Source organism: Silurus meridionalis, chromosome 16, assembly GCF_014805685.1.
Source record: "Silurus meridionalis isolate SWU-2019-XX chromosome 16, ASM1480568v1, whole genome shotgun sequence".
NCBI classification, from domain to species: domain Eukaryota; kingdom Metazoa; phylum Chordata; class Actinopteri; order Siluriformes; family Siluridae; genus Silurus; species Silurus meridionalis.
Genome location: NC_060899.1, coordinates 3,287,307 through 3,305,448, shown reverse-complemented (window position 1 = coordinate 3,305,448; position 18,142 = coordinate 3,287,307). Strand labels below are relative to the sequence as shown.

Here is an 18,142-nt window from a genome sequence, read left to right as displayed (position 1 = left end):
AGAAACAGTAGGTTTTATTTTTCCAAATATTATTGAATTCCATATAATTTTGTGATTTTATCTAATTTTTGTGATGTCTTTGCAGTAACCATACAGTCTAATTATGAAATAAACAAATTTTCACAATCACTGAAGTTGGGAACTGAGACAAATGTAAATGTTTTGAAAGTTGAAAGGTTTATTTAAAGGTTTTATGCTTTCATACATAAAAAGCAGATAAAAAGAAAAAATTATAATAAAGATTTGTGATAGGCAACAAACCCTTAATTGCTTTTTGATGTACAGGTACTTACTGTTAATGTACTATAGTTAATTTATGATTGCATAGAAATTGAAGGCTCCATGTCATTAGAAGCCATTACATAATTGTCATAAACACAAATAAATGTACAGTAGGATCAGTAATATATAAACAGGTGTTCTTGAATTCTTTTCTAAAGATACACGGATATGAACAGCCTTATTTTTACTTAGTGCCACATTCACACTGTGTAACCCTGAAAGATGCACATACAGCAGTTAAATTCCCAATTATTACTCATTTAAATAAACACACTTTAATAAATATATATTCATGAAATTTAAATACAGTAAAATAAAAATATCGTAACACAAAATTTGCATCAGAAACTATACTTTCTAATGCAGAAATACAGAAACATTTAAGGACAAGAAAAAAAAACACATTTCTTTTGCATTCATTTAGCAGACATACAATTCTGTTCAGAGATTTCAGGCAGTTGTGAAAAAAATGACTTGAAGTGAGATTGCTTTAAAAAATAAGTGTTTGATTATTTTTCATAATTTAAAAAAATAGAAAGTAAACAAACAGAATAAAAATCTAAATGAAATCAATATTTGGTGTGACCTTCAACTTTTAATTCTTACACTTTTCGTAGGATCAGTGTCAGGTGTGTGATTAACTAATTATACCAAGCAGGTGCTGATGATAATCAGTTTTATATGTAGGTTGAAACACGGTTATTAACTTCAACTTTTTAAAGCATTCGGACTTTGCAGCATTTTTTCATGAGTGTTTAAATCTTTTGCACAGCAATGCATTTTTGAGACAAAATGTCTGTGTTGTTTGTATAAAAAAGAAGTTATATGTAAATTCTGTGTACAAGAGGTTCAGGTAAACTGTATTTTAATGTAATTAATAAATGCAAAAAAAATAAATAAATTCTGTGTGCTCTCAAAGCAATTAAGGAAGTTATGATGTTGCAGTATTTACATTTTAATTCATATTGTGCTGTTATTAAACTGAGATTCAGATTTTCAGTGGTTAATGCAAGCACAAAAGGAAGCTAGTCATTAAAACTAATTTGCATATTCACTTGTCATTTGCATATCAAATCTACATGTTACGTAATGAAGAAAGATTTTCAGAAGACCGAAATAGAGTACGGATTAACACATGGCAGATTGTGCTGTTGCATGAAAATAAATCCTGACAAATTCTTGCCTCGATTTGGATTGTATCATCAGGACTCACTTAAACCTGAATAGTGTCATAAACAGAGGTGAGCTGTGTTTCTGGATCCAGACACTCATAATCAGCCTGATTATTCCCAGGATCAGAATGAGCCTAAAATCAGAGAAGTAAATCGAAATGACATTTTTAGTGCAGTGATTTTAAAGATTCATCTCTCTCTCTCTCTCTCTCTCTCTCTCTCTTTACACACACTCAAACATCATCACTGGTAAAATATTATTTTTATATTTGCAGTGTTCACTTCATTATTCAGCAGTTACTTTGTTGGATTCTCTCTGTATTTTTCATTTTATTCTTTGTTTGTTTCTGCTTCTGTCTGGCTGTCTCTGTATTGCTGAAACATGCGGCTGTGCATATTTTATTTACATATTTATACTTTGGTGTTATAAAAATTAAATATTTATCTTTATTTAACTTGGTTAACTTTTCAAATAAAGGTTTTACTTATTAAAAACATGCTAATGAAGCATATTATAAATATGTAAATGGGTTCAGTTTAGACTCCAATCATTTCAGTTTAGCATGTTGAGCTCCAATTTATTTGAGTTAAGTTTCCATTCATTCCAGTAATTTTTTTAGTTAAGTTTTCAGTCAGTTAAGTAAAAAAAGTGTAAACTCATGTGTGTTGAGGTTACAGCTTCACCTCTTATTGTTACAAAACACTGACACTGGAGACTCACTTTGTTAAAGGCCTCAGGGTGCCTCCTGGATGAGGTTCTTGAACCTGTGAGGAAAAATAGCACAGTTTCTTAAATCACTGTTTATTACAGTTAAACTCTGTGTGTGTGTGTGTGTGTGTGTGTGTGTGTGTGTGTGTGTGTGTGTGTGTGTGTGTGTGTGTGTTTAACCTTGCGTTTTCTGGCGTCTCAGTTTGTAGATAATCAGGGCAAATCCTCCAATCAGCAGCAAAACCGCACAGATACACACACTGATGAAGGCAGAGGAACCTGGAGAGAGAAACAGAAACAAAACAGAACAAAAACAGAACAAAAAAAACATCATTCTTAGCCAAAATATATATTTTTTTGTAATGTTGATGTCTATTGTAGGGCTGTTGTTTTGTTCTAGCTCCCTTTTGGCACACTAGCAACATCCTGTAAAACATCCTGAAATCAAACCTGGATTTCCCAGTTCCTGATCCCTGACTGTAACACACTGATCCCTGACTGTAACACACTGATCCCTGACTGTAACACACTGATCTCCAGACTGTAACACACTGATCTCCTGACTGTAACACACTGTTCTCCTGACTGTAACACACTGATCTCCTGACTGTAACACACTGTTCTCCTGACTGTAACACACTGATCCCCTGACTGTAACACACTGATCCCTGACTGTAACACACTGATCTCATGACTATAACACACTGATCCCCTGACTGTGACACACTGATCTCCTGACTGTAACACACTGATCCCTGACTGTAACACACTGTTCTCCTGACTGTAACACACTGATCTCATGACTGTAACACACTGATCCCTGACTGTAACACACTGATCTCATGACTGTAACACACTGATCCCTGACTGTAACACACTGATCTCCTGACTGTAACACACTGATCCCTGATTGTGACACACTGATCTCCTGACTGTAACACACTGATCCCTGACTGTAACACACTGATCTCATGACTGTAACACACTGATCCCTGACTGTAACACACTGATCCCTGACTGTGACACACTGATCTCCTGACTGTAACGCACTGATCCCTGACTGTAACACACTGATCTCATGACTGTAACACACTGATCCCTGACTGTAACACACTGATCTCCTGACTGTAACACACTGATCCCTGATTGTGACACACTGATCTCCTGACTGTAACACACTGATCCCTGACTGTAACACACTGATCTCATGACTGTAACACACTGATCCCCTGACTGTGACACACTGATCCCTGACTGTGACACACTGATCTCATGACTGTAACACACTGATCTCCTGACTGTAACACACTGATCCCTGACTGTAACACACTGATCTCTGACTGTAACACACTGATCCCTGACTGTAACACACTGATCTCATGACTGTAACACACTGATCCCTGACTGTAACACACTGATCCCTGACTGTGACACACTGATCTCCTGACTGTAACGCACTGATCCCTGACTGTAACACACTGATCTCATGACTGTAACACACTGATCCCTGACTGTAACACACTGATCCCTGACTGTAACACATTGAACATGGATACAGAATGATATACAATGAGTTATGTAGAACAAGTGGCTGCTTACTGAAACACACTGTAGATTGGATTTCTGTCTGTGATGATGATGTCATCATGTTGGACCCTTTAACAACAGGGTAATATAGAAATTCCAAAATTCCAGGGCATGATTGAGACAAAGTTTTGAACCAATACATACGTTTATTGCCATGTTTAGTTCTGATATTTTCTCACCTTTAATGTTTAGCTGAATCTCTGCAAAGAAGGACCAGTATCTGACTGCCCCATCTCCATTATACACGCCAAGTAAATAAAATACTTCATCAGTTTCTGTCACATTGCTGATGTTCACGCTTAGAACTTTAGCACTTTTGTCATCAGAAATGGAGAATCTGCCGTTCTGAGATTTTGTGTCAGTATCAAGAATGGTGTTAATTTTACTGTCAAAATTCACTGAGTCAAAATATTTGTAGTTTTTCTCATACTGCCCTGGATAGTTACAGGTGATGGCTATATTCTGTCCAAGATAAGTGTTCATTATTTTTGGCACCTCACAAGATCCACCTGTTAATTATACAAAACAAGAAAAATAAATAAATTGCAGTTCATTTAATAGATGTGTAATAAACATACAAGCGCTATAATTATTTAATACTGCTTAAATTTCACGTAGGTAATAATAAAAACTTGTGGTTCGTGGTGGTTTCTTATGGTTTGTACTAGTAATGAACAAAAAGATTAGAATTTTACTTACTATTATACACTTTTAGGTTCACAGTAGAGTTGTTCTGATTCCCCAATCCGAATCTATAAGTTCCTGCATCCTGTGGCTTCAGCTTTCTGATCAATACTAAGAAGAGATTGTCTGAGTTTGAATATAACATGAATCTTCCATCTTGAACTTTGCTGCGTTTGGTGTCGGCACGTATTATATCACTGCAGTCATTTTCTTCCACCTTACAAATATATTTACTATCATGTGTGTTCCAGTTTATATTAGAGAATATAATGACGCTGCCTCCTGAATAACCGATCACATCAGAGCAGGTTACTGGACCTGTCAATCAAAAACAAATCTCACTTATGACTGTATTCTCATGTTTCTCACATTCCAGAATAAATAATTTCACATGCAGTTACTAAAAGAGAATATCCTACCTGAGACCAGGCAGAGGGTAAAAATGAGGAGGATCTTCATTCTGGAATAAAATTCAGCTTCAGTTCACCTCTACTCCTTTACTTCTGTTGAAGTTTGCCCACTGAGGAAAGTTCTACTGGTCTTTGCTTCTACTTTGTGGTCTGATGCATTTATTTCTCACTCTTCATTTTTAGTTCTCTCATTTCCTCTTTTAATACATTAACACATTAGTCAGTGGTTCAGCTCTGCATGAAACTCACACTGATATATTTGTAAATATTGTGTAAAAAGTTTGTTATGGTATTTTATTAATCTAGCTGTGAAACTAACAGGAGACCAATGTGTATCATTCAGCTAACGCAAACCAAACATACTTTCACTACTGTACACTGCATACTGTAAGTACAAGAAAAGAACTCAGGCATTTATAATATATACTTTATTTTGTTTTTTTAAATTAATGCAAGTATATTTTCATTCAGAGGTTTATAAGTCCTGTGGCTGAACATTGTTTACTCATAAACATTGTTGCAACATAAACTTCCTTTGTCAGTTTTTAATTCAATAATGTCAATCCACCTCTTAATCCTGTTTTTATGGGGCCAGGGCTATAAAAACCATCAAAAAGAAAACTATCAATGGTTCACAAAAAAGCTGACCAATTGTTTTGAACTGTTTTAACTGACTTTGCCTCCAGGGTTTTTTTTTTTCCAAATGTCTGTCTTGTAAATGTCCCAATTGCATCTGCAACCAAAAAAGTTTTTTTCTCCTCTGTCAGTCATTGTGGAATAAAAAAACAGCTATTAAATAAACATGAATATATTTAAAGTTGTGCAGTTTGCTACAGATGCGGTTTGATAGCTCTGACTAATGCGCTCTCTGACCGTCCGAGCAAAGGTGTGAAAAACGTGAAAATTACGTGTTCTGTCACCTGTAAGCGAGCCTCCGAGTGGCAAATCACAATCTGTTTGGTTACAGCAACAGCTTCAATAAACAAAAACTTTATAAACCCGCAGTGCTCACAATACCAGTGAGATTCACTTTCCTTCTGCAAATATTAATCTTTGTGTACAAACTTAGAAAGCTTCAACAATGTTATTCATTGAGAAAAATTAATTTGTGATTGCACATTCTACATATATACAGTATATATATATATATATATATATATATATATATATATATATATATATATATATATATATGTACAAATATATTCTTAAATATATATATATATGATATTATATACACTATTGTCAGTGATCCACCAATTTGCTATTATAATTCCCTCCACTCTTCTGCGAAGATGTTCCATTAGATTTTGGAGTGTGCTTATGGATATTTGTGTTCATCAGCCACAAGGGTGTTACGAAAGGCAGGTTCTGATGTAGGTAAAGAGACCTGGGGTGCAGTCAGTGTTCCAGTTATTCCCAAACGTTAGGGATGAGAAAGCATGTAAACCAGATCTTCATGTAGCTCACTTTGTGCACAGGGGCATCACCATGCTGGAACAGGTTTGGGTTTCCAAGTTTAAGTGAATGCAAGATTTTATTATAGAGCATCTAAAGACGTCCTGTACAATTGAGTGCCTCCAGCTTTGTGGTAACAGTTTGGAAAATAACCACATGTAGTAGGAAATGTCAGGTGACCCAATACTTTTGAAAATATAGTATCTGATCTATTTAGACCTTTTTATTTTTATTTTTTATGAAAGCTACAGGCTTTAGCTAAGAAATCTTTTAGTCTCACCTTGAAGTAAAATTAGGTATTTATAATTTGCTTGGTTTGTATTTTCACATTTAACAAAATAATCCCTTGTTTGTATTAGTAGCTCAATCAGCCAATCCGAATTACATTCTAACTGGACTGGAAGTGATGGTGTGGATATGAAATAATCCAGTAAATATAAAAATATTAGCCAGTGAATTGCTTGCATTTGCAGTGTGGTGTTTTATTAACTATATGTGTAACTAGTGTAGAGCTAAAATACAGATGGGTGCTGTTCTCTGGTCATACATTCTCACGCTCACTTCATAAGGAACTGTATAAGCTTGCAGACACAGGAAAGATTCACAACTTTGTGGCTAACCTCTTTTCACTAATTGGCGGTTGGCCACAGTCCTGCTGCTAAATATACATTCACTGAAAAACTGCTAAATAATTTGATATTAAACAATTTATGCCATTGACTGGCCTCTCTGTGTAGGAAATTAATATGTTTTATATCTGTGAAGACAGAAAGACAACTCAGGCCTTTATAGTTTTTTTAATTAAAATAATGTTACAAGGTGTGTAGATACAGTGCGCCTTCCCACGCGCGTTTGTGACTCTCCGTATCCGGTGTGAGTGTTTTGGGTTGGCTTTGCCTTTTCTTTATATTAAAACTCTGTTTGCTGGCGTTTCGGCTTCCGCCTCCATTTCTCCGCATAACACAGTGGAGTATAACTTTTCTTTGCATCAGTTCATTAGATGACAAGACAAAGTAAATATTGTACTTGTGTTGTATTACTAGCAATTTAATGTTTAGTGGTGCTCTTAAAAACATAAAAAATTAAATGGCTTCATTTAATTACTTAAAAAATATTAATTATAATCAAGTAATATTTAATTAATTTCTTCATGAATATTAAGTGTACTGGTACATACATTTTACTTGATAATGGACAGTGATTTGTATTTGATATTACAGAAGAAAACAAAATATAATTCAATAATTTTATTATTATTATTATAAAGATTTTAACAAGGAAATTCTACCTAAAGGTAAATAGAGCAACTAAGCATACACTGACCAGGCCCAACATTGTGATATAACATTAGGATGGGTGGGTAAATAACACTGATTATCTCTTGATCATGGTACCTGTTAGTGGGTGGGATATATGAAGCAGCAAGTAAACATATTGTCCTCAAATTTGACATGTTAGAAGCAGGAAAAATGGGCAAGCGTACAGATTTGAGTGAGTTTAAAGAGGGCCAAATTGTGATGTCGATGACGACTGGGTCAGAGCATCTCCAAAACTGCAGCTCTTGTGGGATGTTCCTGCTCTGCAGTGGTGAGTATCTGTCAAATGTGCTTCTAATAAGGAACAGTGGTGAACCTGCGAAAGGGTTGTGAGCGGCCAAGGATCTTTGATGCACCTGAGGAGCGAAGGCTGGTCTGTGTCGTTCAATCCAACAGACGAGCTCCTGTAGTTTAAACTGCTGAAGAAGTTCATGCTGTTGATCTTTGAAGGGTCAGAACCATTTTGGCAGCAAAAGGAGACTAACACAATATTAGGCAGGTGGTCATAATGTTATGTCTGATTGGTAGTTATAATGTTATTTATTTACCTGGTCGCTGTAAGCAGTGGTGAAAAAAGTAATATAATATTCTACTCAAGTATAAGTACTCTTACTTTAATTAAATTTTTACTTAGATATAAGTAAAGTAAAAAAAAAATTATTTAATTTTAAAATTTACTGAGCTACTTTTGTGTTAACAGTTTGTGTGTGTGGGGGGGGGTGGTTGTGTAGTTCAAAATGGACATAGAAATCTCAAAATAGTAGTTTCTAAATTAAACAAACCCCTTTACAAAATGAAGGGTGAAATGGGCTTGTAAGGGGGTATTTCTGTAGCCAGTGTATCTATATATCACATTAACATTCACACTGTTAAATTCGATGTAACAGTATATAACCTCATTTACCTACTTACCTATAAACAGGTGAGAACTCTGGCTACAGATAAAACAAACTAAGAACAATTTTAACTGATTATTTACAATATAAAAACTTGGTAATTATTAATTATTGGTAATTATTTAATACATATTCGTGGAAAAAATATATAAAATGTATGCGGTTCTGATGGCCTGCTCACACTTAAATGCCTGCACAGGGTTAAAAATTATAATAGGATGATCCTGTTAGAAAAAAGAAAACAGTGGAAGTAAAAGATTCCTCTCTAAACTGCAGATAAAGTGTTATGAAAGCAATAAGCATCTGCCATAACATTTTTCATCAAATAAATACTGTACTGTACAGGTATTTAAATTGTTATAATGTTATTTATTATTTTTATGTATAATACAGTGGAACCCGGTTATGTCGATGTCCTAGGGGGTCGCCAAAAAGCATCGAGGTAACCGATGATCGAGATAAACGAAAATCAAAATGGCGGCAATATATTAACGTGCTTGAAATTTCTTTATGTACATGATGTGCGTTAATAAATGAGAATGTGCATGCACGTGTTTTGAAGGGTTTTTTACACAACAGCGTTGCCGCGATTTGGTTGATGAAGGCATGCTATAAAAATGTACATACGTTTGTTAACAACAAAACACAGCGGCTGTGCCGTCTCACATTTAGTCCACATGTGGAAAAAAAGAAAAATAAACAGTAACTAAGGTTCTGAAAACTTATGACCATCAGGCTGAAGTAATCCGCACAAACACACAAAGCAAAGTGTCCGGAAAAACTTACGTCCGCGATGCCGAGGGGAGATAAGCCAAGCGAGAGAGAGAGAGAGAGAGAGAGAGAGAGAGAGAGAGAGAGAGAGAGAGAGAGAGAGAGAGAGAGAGAGAGTTTGTGAATGGAAAATAGGAAATTAAAAATACCGCGACCGCGGCACGGCGCGAAGCCGGAAAACCCCGAAGATCCAAAACCGAACCCGAAACCAAAACGGGGACAGAAAAGTCTCAAACGTGAACGGCCGAAGGGGCGTGGCAGGTGCTTTCGGCCGCTTTCTCTGAAGCTCCGGCTTCAACTCCTTACCGAGAGCCGTGCTCCTTACCGAGAGAGCCGTGCTCCTTACCCTGCTCGCCGCGGCGCCGGTAAGGAGCACGGCTCTCTCGGTAAGGAGCACGGCTCTCGGTAAGGAGCACGGCTCTCTCGGTAAGGAGCACGGCTCTCTCGGTAAGGAGCACGGCTCTCTCGGTAAGGAGCACGGCTCTCTCGGTAAGGAGCACGGCTCTCTCGGTAAGGAGCACGGCTCTCTCGGTAAGGAGCGACGCGCGCGCGCTCGGTAAGGAGTTGAAGCCGAGCGCCGAGCTCCCGTTCATCGCATAACATTTAACAAAAAAATGCATATGTGCACTTACTAACAGCGGAGATTCACCAGTATACAATACAAACACCTGTAGTATCTGTAAGGTTTGATTTTTCCGCCACTTTCACGAGTTCTTCTGCGGCTGCACAGTGCCGATCGACATAACTGACGTTAAAATTTCTAATTTTCCCCTTGTGCTCGAGATATCAGGGTTCGGTGACATAAAAAAAGTCGACATAACCGATTAAAAATGCTTAGAAAAAGCGAGAATTTGACGGTTCCACTATAAAAACGTCGACTTAATAGGGTTGTCGAGATAACCGAGGGCGAGATAACCGGGTTCCACTGTAGTTTGGATTGAACTTCTGTTGTTTTATTCTTAGAATCAAAATATTAAAATCTGTTTGTTGTATTAAAGGTCTTTACTGCCACCTAGTGGGAAGGACACACAGTGCATCCTGCAAAAACAGAAACAGCGTGTTTTATTTTTCCAAATATCATTTAATTCCATATAATTTTGTGATTTTATATAATTTTTGTGATGTCTTTGCAGTAACCATACAGTCTAATTATGAAATAAACTCATTTTCACAATCACTGAAGTTTGTGGCAACTGAGACAAATGTAAATGTTTTGAAAGTTGAAAGGTTTATTTAAAGGTTTTATGCTTTCATACATAAAAAGCAGATAAAAAGATAAAATTATAATAAAGAAATATGATAGGCAACAAAAAAAAAACAGGGGTGAGCTGTGTTTCTGGATCCAGACACTCATAATCAGCCTGATTATTCCCAGGATCAGAATGAGCCTAAAATCAGAGAAGTGAATCGAAATGACGTTTTTAGTGCAGTGATTTTAAAGATTCATCTCTCTCTCTCTCTCTCTCTCTCTCTCTCTCTCTCTCTCTCTCTCTCTCTCTCTCTCTTTTACACACACTCAAACATCATCACTGGTAAAATATTATTTTTATATTTGCAGTATTCACTTCATTATTCAGCAGTTACTTTGTTGGATTCTCTCTGTTTTTTTTTATTTTATTCTTTGTTTGTTTCTGCTTCTGTCTAGCTGTCTCTGTATTGCTGAAACATGCGGCTGTGCATATTTTTATTTTATATTTACTTCAGTATTATAAAAAATAAATATGTATTTTTTTTTACTTGATTACATTTTTAAACCAAAATTTGTACTTATTAAAAACATGCTAATGAAGCATATTATAAATATGTAAATGGGTTCAAATTAGCCTCCAATCATTTCCAGTCATTTAAGTAAAAAAAAAAAAGTGTAAAAAAAAGTGTAAACTCATGTGTGTTGAGGTTACAGCTTCATCTCTTATTGTTACAAAACACTGACACTGGAGACTCACTTTGTTAAAGGCCTCAGGGTGTCTCCTGGATGAAGGTCTTGATCCTGTGCACAAACATTGCACAGTTTCTTAAATCACTGTTTATTACAGTTAAAATCTGTGTGTGTGTGTGTGTGTGTGTGTGTGTGTGTGTGTGTGTGTGTTTGTGTTTGTGTGTGTCTAACCCACTGATGCGACTTCCACTGGTCGTTACGCTAATCATCACTTCTACTTTTTGGTCAGATGTTTTATTTTTTTTTTACTTGTCATTTCCTCTATTCTTTCAATGCTAAATTTATCAGTGGTTCAAATCTGCAAGTAACTTAATTATTCTTTATATTGATTTGATATTATTAGGTTTTTTTTTCATCTTTGTTAATTTGTTCACTCATTTTGTATTTGTTGCTTTATTTGTTTGTTTTTCTTTATTTGTTTATTTACTCAGCTATACAGTTATTAACCTTTGCATGTATTTATTTATTCATTTGTTTATTCTTTCATTCATCGATACGTTTATTTTTTTCAGTTTTTTTCTTGTCAGTGACGAACATTTTCTAGAACAGAAAAAGTAAAAAGAACATAAAAACACTCTTACAAATGATAAAAAAAACCTGTGGTATCTTAGGAAACAATTCCCCAATATACATGTGTATGTGTGTGTGTGTCTGTGTGTGTGTGTGTGTGTGTGTGTGTGTGTGTGTGTGTGTGTGTGTGTGTGTGTCTGTGTGTCTGTGTGTGTGTGTGTGATGACTTGATTTAATCATGAAGACAACACAGGCCTTAATACTTACAATTTTTAGTGATGTAAGTCATGTTCAGGGGTTTACTGGGACTGAACCCTGCATTGCATCAACACTCAAACGCTATTCTGCCTTCATCTTTTTATTATTATTATTATTATTATTATTATTATTATTATTATAAATAAATAAACAATAAGGGTTTTTGTTTATCTGTCATTTGCACTCACTTGCCTTGACGAAGTATTACAGGAAGCTGCTACAATGTTTTTTTATATAACAAAGCATGTACATTCTAAAAACTAAAAAAATGCTCATTGCATATATTTTATATTTGACAATACAACGTTCCGTTGTTTTTTGTTTTGTCATTTGTCAGCGAGCAAAAATGCAGAGCAAAATCTTCAGAAGAGCAGGAAGACAGACAGTTGTCCTCAGCCAGGCCAGAAGGGGAGAAATGTCCTGAACTAAACTAGGTAGCACAAGAAGATGAAGCTTGTGGTGTGTTTATGTGGTAAGACATCACCAATAGGCCTATATGAATGCTTTTTTTTGTTTGTTTCTTCGTTTTTTTTTTTATATACAGTTGATAGAAACTAGAGAACTATGAGGAAACCCACATTAACAACATGAGGATATACAAAATAAAAAAAACACACTCAAGCTCAACTAAATACTAATAAGTTGCAAGAGCTAGTAGCAGCAGAACCGAGTGTAATTTCAGGTTATATTTTCTTTCCAATCAGATTTAATAGCTGTTTTTCATTCCACAATTGCTGACAAGAAATACAATTGATTTGGTCACATATACACTTACAGGGTGATTAAAAAAACAAGAAATTACTTTTAAAATTTTGGCATTTTGGTTTCAGCAGATCCTGGGCAGGCAGTAAAGTAGTTGTCTACTTCATGTGGGTCCACATGAGCAACATAATCACAAAGCATTCAAGGGAAATAAAGTTTAAGGCAGAATCTAAGGGGGAAACTACTCCCTCAGCCAAATAAACAGTCTAAGCGACACACATGATGAGGGTTTTTTCAGTGCGGAAATGATGCACTTGGCGAGGCCAGGATTCAGCTGCAGCCCTCTGCAGGGTAGGTGGGAAGAGAAGCATCCCCAGCAGGACACGGAGGCTGAACAGCTTCTTTATCAGAGCACAGAGACTAAGCAGCTAAGCAATGACTAACACTGGGCAACTGGAGAAAAGACAGAAGACTAAAAAAAAAAAAAATAAATTAAATAAAAATAAACAATATCAGGAAACCAGTCCACACATTACAACAAACAGGCACAAAATAGAATCTTAAACACACTCTGGGCTGATAAAGCAGGTGGAAACAAGGAGCGCTGGAACACTATGGCGCCATCTGCTGGTTGGAAACGTGAAACGCAAGTATTTTACAGGTAAAAACATTTTTTCAAAACTAAAAAAAGTCAGCATGTAATTAGTGTAGTGTATGCATTATTTATTTACTGTTAATTAGCATAATAATAATTTTCAGTGATGGTGAATTTAAATTGGATTGGAAACCATGAAACCAAATACATATAATTTTAGTCCCCATGTGCCACCAAAACAGCTATGACATGTCAAGAAACTCCCTAAAGGTGTACACATTTTAAATATAAAATGTAAATAAAAACAGAATGCAATGATTTTCAAATCTCCTAAATACAAATTCACAAAAAAATAAACTGAGAATAGATACAATTTTAAGGGGAAAAATGTCATTATGGATTTTATGGCTGCAATTGATGTAAAACTATTTGGAACAGGGCAATATTTATTACTGTATCATCATGTATTTTGTCTATATACATCTAGGAAGTAAGGAGACCAGGTGATAGAGGAATGTTGTCCCATATGTGTCTGATTTCCATCTTTCTTTCAATTTGTCTGGCCACAGAACAGTTTTCAGATCAGAGAGGATGCCGGTGTTTTTACATCATGTTCATGCTTCTTTGCATTAATGAGCTCAAGAATTTGGGTTTATGAGATTTGCAAATCATTGCATTCTGTTTTTATTTACACTTTACACAATGTCACAACTTCCTTGTAACTGGGGTTGTAAACTGTAAATTAGAGGACGTTAAAATTCCCCAACTTATCTAACCACAATTGTTTTCAATTACTTTCTGTTGTGTTTCCACTCAGCCACTTGGTTATGCCACTCAGGAAATGCTGTACAAAGTTAAATTTTAGATCCTGCTACTGTAAATTGCACTGTTTTATTGTATTGGCTGAGATCAACCTAAAGATTGTGTGCTTGTTGATGGGTGTGTATATTTTTTTGTGTATAAGTTTATACAAATAAATCCCCTCCCAAAATCTAAAGGGGAAGTGAAAAATTAAAAGCGAATTGGATGTCAGTTCATCTCAGAACAACACCAAGAAGCAAGTCAGCTTTAACACATGGGAGGAGCAAGAAACAGACAACAGCAGCATATCTTACATTAAAAAGCACAGAAATACTAAACAGCTTCCTTTATTTTAGTTATTTCATTTTCATTACAGAATTGAAGAAATGAAAAAAAAAAAAACTTCCATATTTGTGTGGTGACCTGCAAAAACCTCGTTCATCAGATTTGGATATTTTCTTAGACTATAGAAAGCTTTACACTCGGATGCCCACTGTATTTCAGCACAAATGATTTTTTTTTAGGCTAAAATAAAAGCCAAACAAAGAAAAATAAAGAATGAGAAATTACCTGACTTCAAAAAAGACTGAAATATTTTTATTGTGTTTTATATACATATATGAAGAGCAAAAGAAAACAAAGGAGAAATTTGTTGTCGTAGCAGATGTATACATTATTATATTGAATGAGATCACAGCAAAAAATGTATTCCATGTTATCAGCATGGTTTTTAATGAAAGAGAGAGAGAGAGAGAGAGAGAGAGAGAGAGAGAGAGAGAGAGAGAGAGAAGAATTCTTTAGAAACTGCAAATGTGGATTTGTGATCAGTATTATTTAACTGTAATAATATAACATTAGCACCATAATGGATAAAGAATTACCTAAATAGATAGATAGATAGATAGATAGATAGATAGATAGATAGATAGATAGATAGATAGATAGATAGATAGATAGATAGATAGATGAGAGATGATGCATCTCAGAACATAAAGATCAGCAGAGTTCAAGAGCTGAAACAGGGCACAATGAAATAGTTTGTATACTCAGATTCAAGTCATTCTGAAGTTTTCGTACAAATTATCTGAATCAGTGTGACGATTAGAAGTAACCTGAAAGCAGAATAAAAAAAAGATAAGCGTCACTAATACAGAGCACACACACACACACACACACACACACACACACACACACACACACACATACACACACAGAGAGTTACTTACTGGTTTGTTGTTTTCACTCTTGGATGAAGCAGCATAATCTGTAATTGTATGCAAAAGACATTAATCAGCCGTGTGTGTGTGCTTGTGTGTGTGTGTGTGTGTGTGTGTGTGTGTGTGTGTGTGTGTGTGTGTGTGTGTGTGTGTTTAACCTTGCGTTTTCTGTCGTCTCAGTTTGTAGATCATCAGGGCAAATCCTCCAATCAGCAGCAGAGCCGCACAGATACACACACTGATGAAGGCAGAGGAACCTGGAGAGAGAAACAGAAACAAAACAGAACAAAAACAGAACAAACAAATAATTCCTGGCCAAAATATATATCTTTTGTAGTGTTGATGGCTATTGTAGGGCTGCTGTTTTTTCTATGTCCCTTTTGTCACGCCAGCAACATCCTGTAATCGAACCTGGAATTCCCAGTTCCTGATCCCTGACTGTAACACATTTAACATGGATACAGAATGATTTACAATGAGTTATGTAGAACAAGTGGCTGCTTACTGAAACACATTGTAGATTGAAATTCTGTCTGTGATGATGATGTCATCATGTTGGACCCTGTTGTTGTTGGTTGAATGGTTGTACTTGATGCTATATTAAAAATATAGAAATTCCAAAATTTCAGGGCATGATTAAGACAAAATTTAAATCCATACACACATGTCTATTGCCCTGTTTAATTCTGATCTTATCTCACCTTTAATGTGAAGCTGAATCTCTGCAAAGTAGGTATAATATCTGACTGCCCCGTCTCCATTCCACACGCCAAGTAAATAAAATACTTCATCAGTTTCTGTCACATTGCTGATGTTCACGCTGAGAACTTTAGCACTTTTGTCATCAGTAATGGAGAATCTGCCGTTCTGAGAATTTGTGTTAGTGTTAAGAATGTTTTTAATTAAATTGTTATCGTCCACTGAGTCAATATATTTGTTGTTACTTTCATACTCCCCCGGATATTTACAGGTGATGGTTATATTCTGCCCAAGATAAGCATTCAGTATTTTTGGCACCCCACAAAATGCACCTGTTAATTATAAAAAAAATAAATAAAAAAATTTAATAAATTAAATTTTTTTTAATAAAAGTGAAATAACAACACAATTTATAAACATAACAGCTCTATAATTATTTATTAATGCTTTAATTTTGTGCAGGTAATAATAACATCTTATAATTTGTACTAGTAATGGAAAAATAAAAAATAAATTTTACTTACTATTATACACTTTTAGGTTCACAGTAGAGTTGTTCTGATTCCCCAATCCAAATCTGTAAGTTCCTGCATCCTGTGGCTTCAGCTTTCTGATCAATACTAAGAAATGTTTGCCTGTGTTTGAGTACAACATGAACCTTCCATCTTGAACTTGGTGGCGTTTGGTTTCGGCACGTATTATATCACTGCAGTCGTTTCCTTCCACCTTACAAATATATTTACTATCATGTGTGTACCACTTTATATTAGAGATTATAATGACGCTTCCTCCTGAGTAACCGATCACATCAGAGCAGGTTACTGGACCTGTCAATTAAAAAAAAATATATATATATATATATATATCACTCATGACTGTAATCTCATGTTTCTCACATTCCAGAATAAATAATTTCACATGCAGTTACTAAAAGAGAATATCCTACCTGAGACCAGGCAGAAGGTAAAAATGAGGAGGATCTTCATTCTGGAATAAAATTCAGCTTCAATTCACCGCTACTCCTTTACTTCTGTTGAAGATTGCCCACTGAGGAAAGTTCGGATCTTTGCTTCTACTTTGTCGTCTGATGCATTTCTTTCTCACTCTCCGTTTTCAGTACTTTCATTTCCTCTTTCAATACATTAACACATTAGTCAGTGGTGCAGCTCTGCATGAAACTCACACTGAGATATTTCTAATATTGGGTTAAAAGTTTGTCATCAATCATTCATGTTATGGTATTGTATTAATCTAGCTGTGAAACCAACAGGAGACCAATGTGTATCATTCTAAGCAGCTTTTACTCATTCAGCTAACGCAAACCAAACATCCTTTCACTACTGTACACTGCATACTGTAAGTACAAGGAAAAGAACTCAGGTATTTACAATTTATACTTTATTTTGCTTTTTAATTAATGCAAGTATATATTCATTTAGATGTTTATAAGTCCTGTGGCTGAACATTGTTTGCTCATAAACATTTAATGCCTTTGTCAGTTTTTAATTCAATAATGTCAATCCACCTCTTAATCCTGTCATTATGAGGCCACGGCTATAAAAACCATCAAGAAGAAAAGTATCTTTGGTTCACAAAAAAGCTGACCAATTGTTTTGAACTGTTTTAACTGTCTGTAACTGCATCACAATGTCCAGGTTTTTTTCCCCAAATGTCTGTCTTGTAAATGTCCTAATTGCATCTGCAACCAATTTTTCTTTCCCCCTCTGTCAGTCATTGTGGAATAAAAAAACAGCTATTAAATAAACATGAATATATTTAAAGTTGTGCAGTTTGCTACAGATGCGGTTTGATAGCTCTGACTAATGTGCTCTCCGACCGTCCGAGCAAAGGTGTGAAAAACGTGAAAATTACGTGTTCTGTCACCTGTAAGCGAGCCTCCGAGTGGCAAATCACAATCTGTTGGGTTACAGCAACAGCTTCAAGAAACAAAATGTTTAGAAACCCGCAGTGCTCACAATACCAGTGAGATTCACTTTTTATATGCAAATATGAATCTTTGTGTACAAACCTAGAAAGCTCCAACAATGTTATTCATGGAGCAAAATTCTTAAATTGTGATTGCACAATTTAGGGGTGCACTCAGCGTTTCAATTATTTGCAAAGGTGTTCAGTATG

General features: G+C 35.4%; 1 protein-coding gene across 4 annotated transcripts; it reads right to left on the bottom strand.

The window, feature by feature from the left end:
* Positions 1-869: 869 nt before the first annotated feature.
* LOC124399310 (polymeric immunoglobulin receptor-like) lies at positions 870-17,086 on the bottom strand. Of its 4 annotated transcripts, none has more exons than XM_046870171.1 (7): positions 16,953-17,086; positions 16,531-16,833; positions 3,930-4,259; positions 3,763-3,819; positions 2,344-2,442; positions 2,176-2,219; positions 870-1,588 (listed from the first exon to the last, which is right to left on the bottom strand). In XM_046870171.1, the coding sequence occupies exons 1-7, from the start codon at positions 16,990-16,992 to the stop codon at positions 1,496-1,498; spliced, it is 966 nt and encodes a 321-aa protein (XP_046726127.1). In that variant the 5' UTR covers positions 16,993-17,086; the 3' UTR covers positions 870-1,495. The 4 variants fall into 4 exon arrangements, with proteins under 4 accessions (XP_046726127.1, XP_046726128.1, XP_046726129.1 ...); XM_046870172.1 differs by lacking the exon at positions 16,531-16,833 and adding an exon at positions 4,450-4,752; XM_046870173.1 differs by lacking the exons at positions 16,531-16,833; positions 16,953-17,086 and adding exons at positions 4,450-4,752; positions 4,854-4,969.
* Between the last annotated feature and the right edge of the window lie 1,056 nt (positions 17,087-18,142).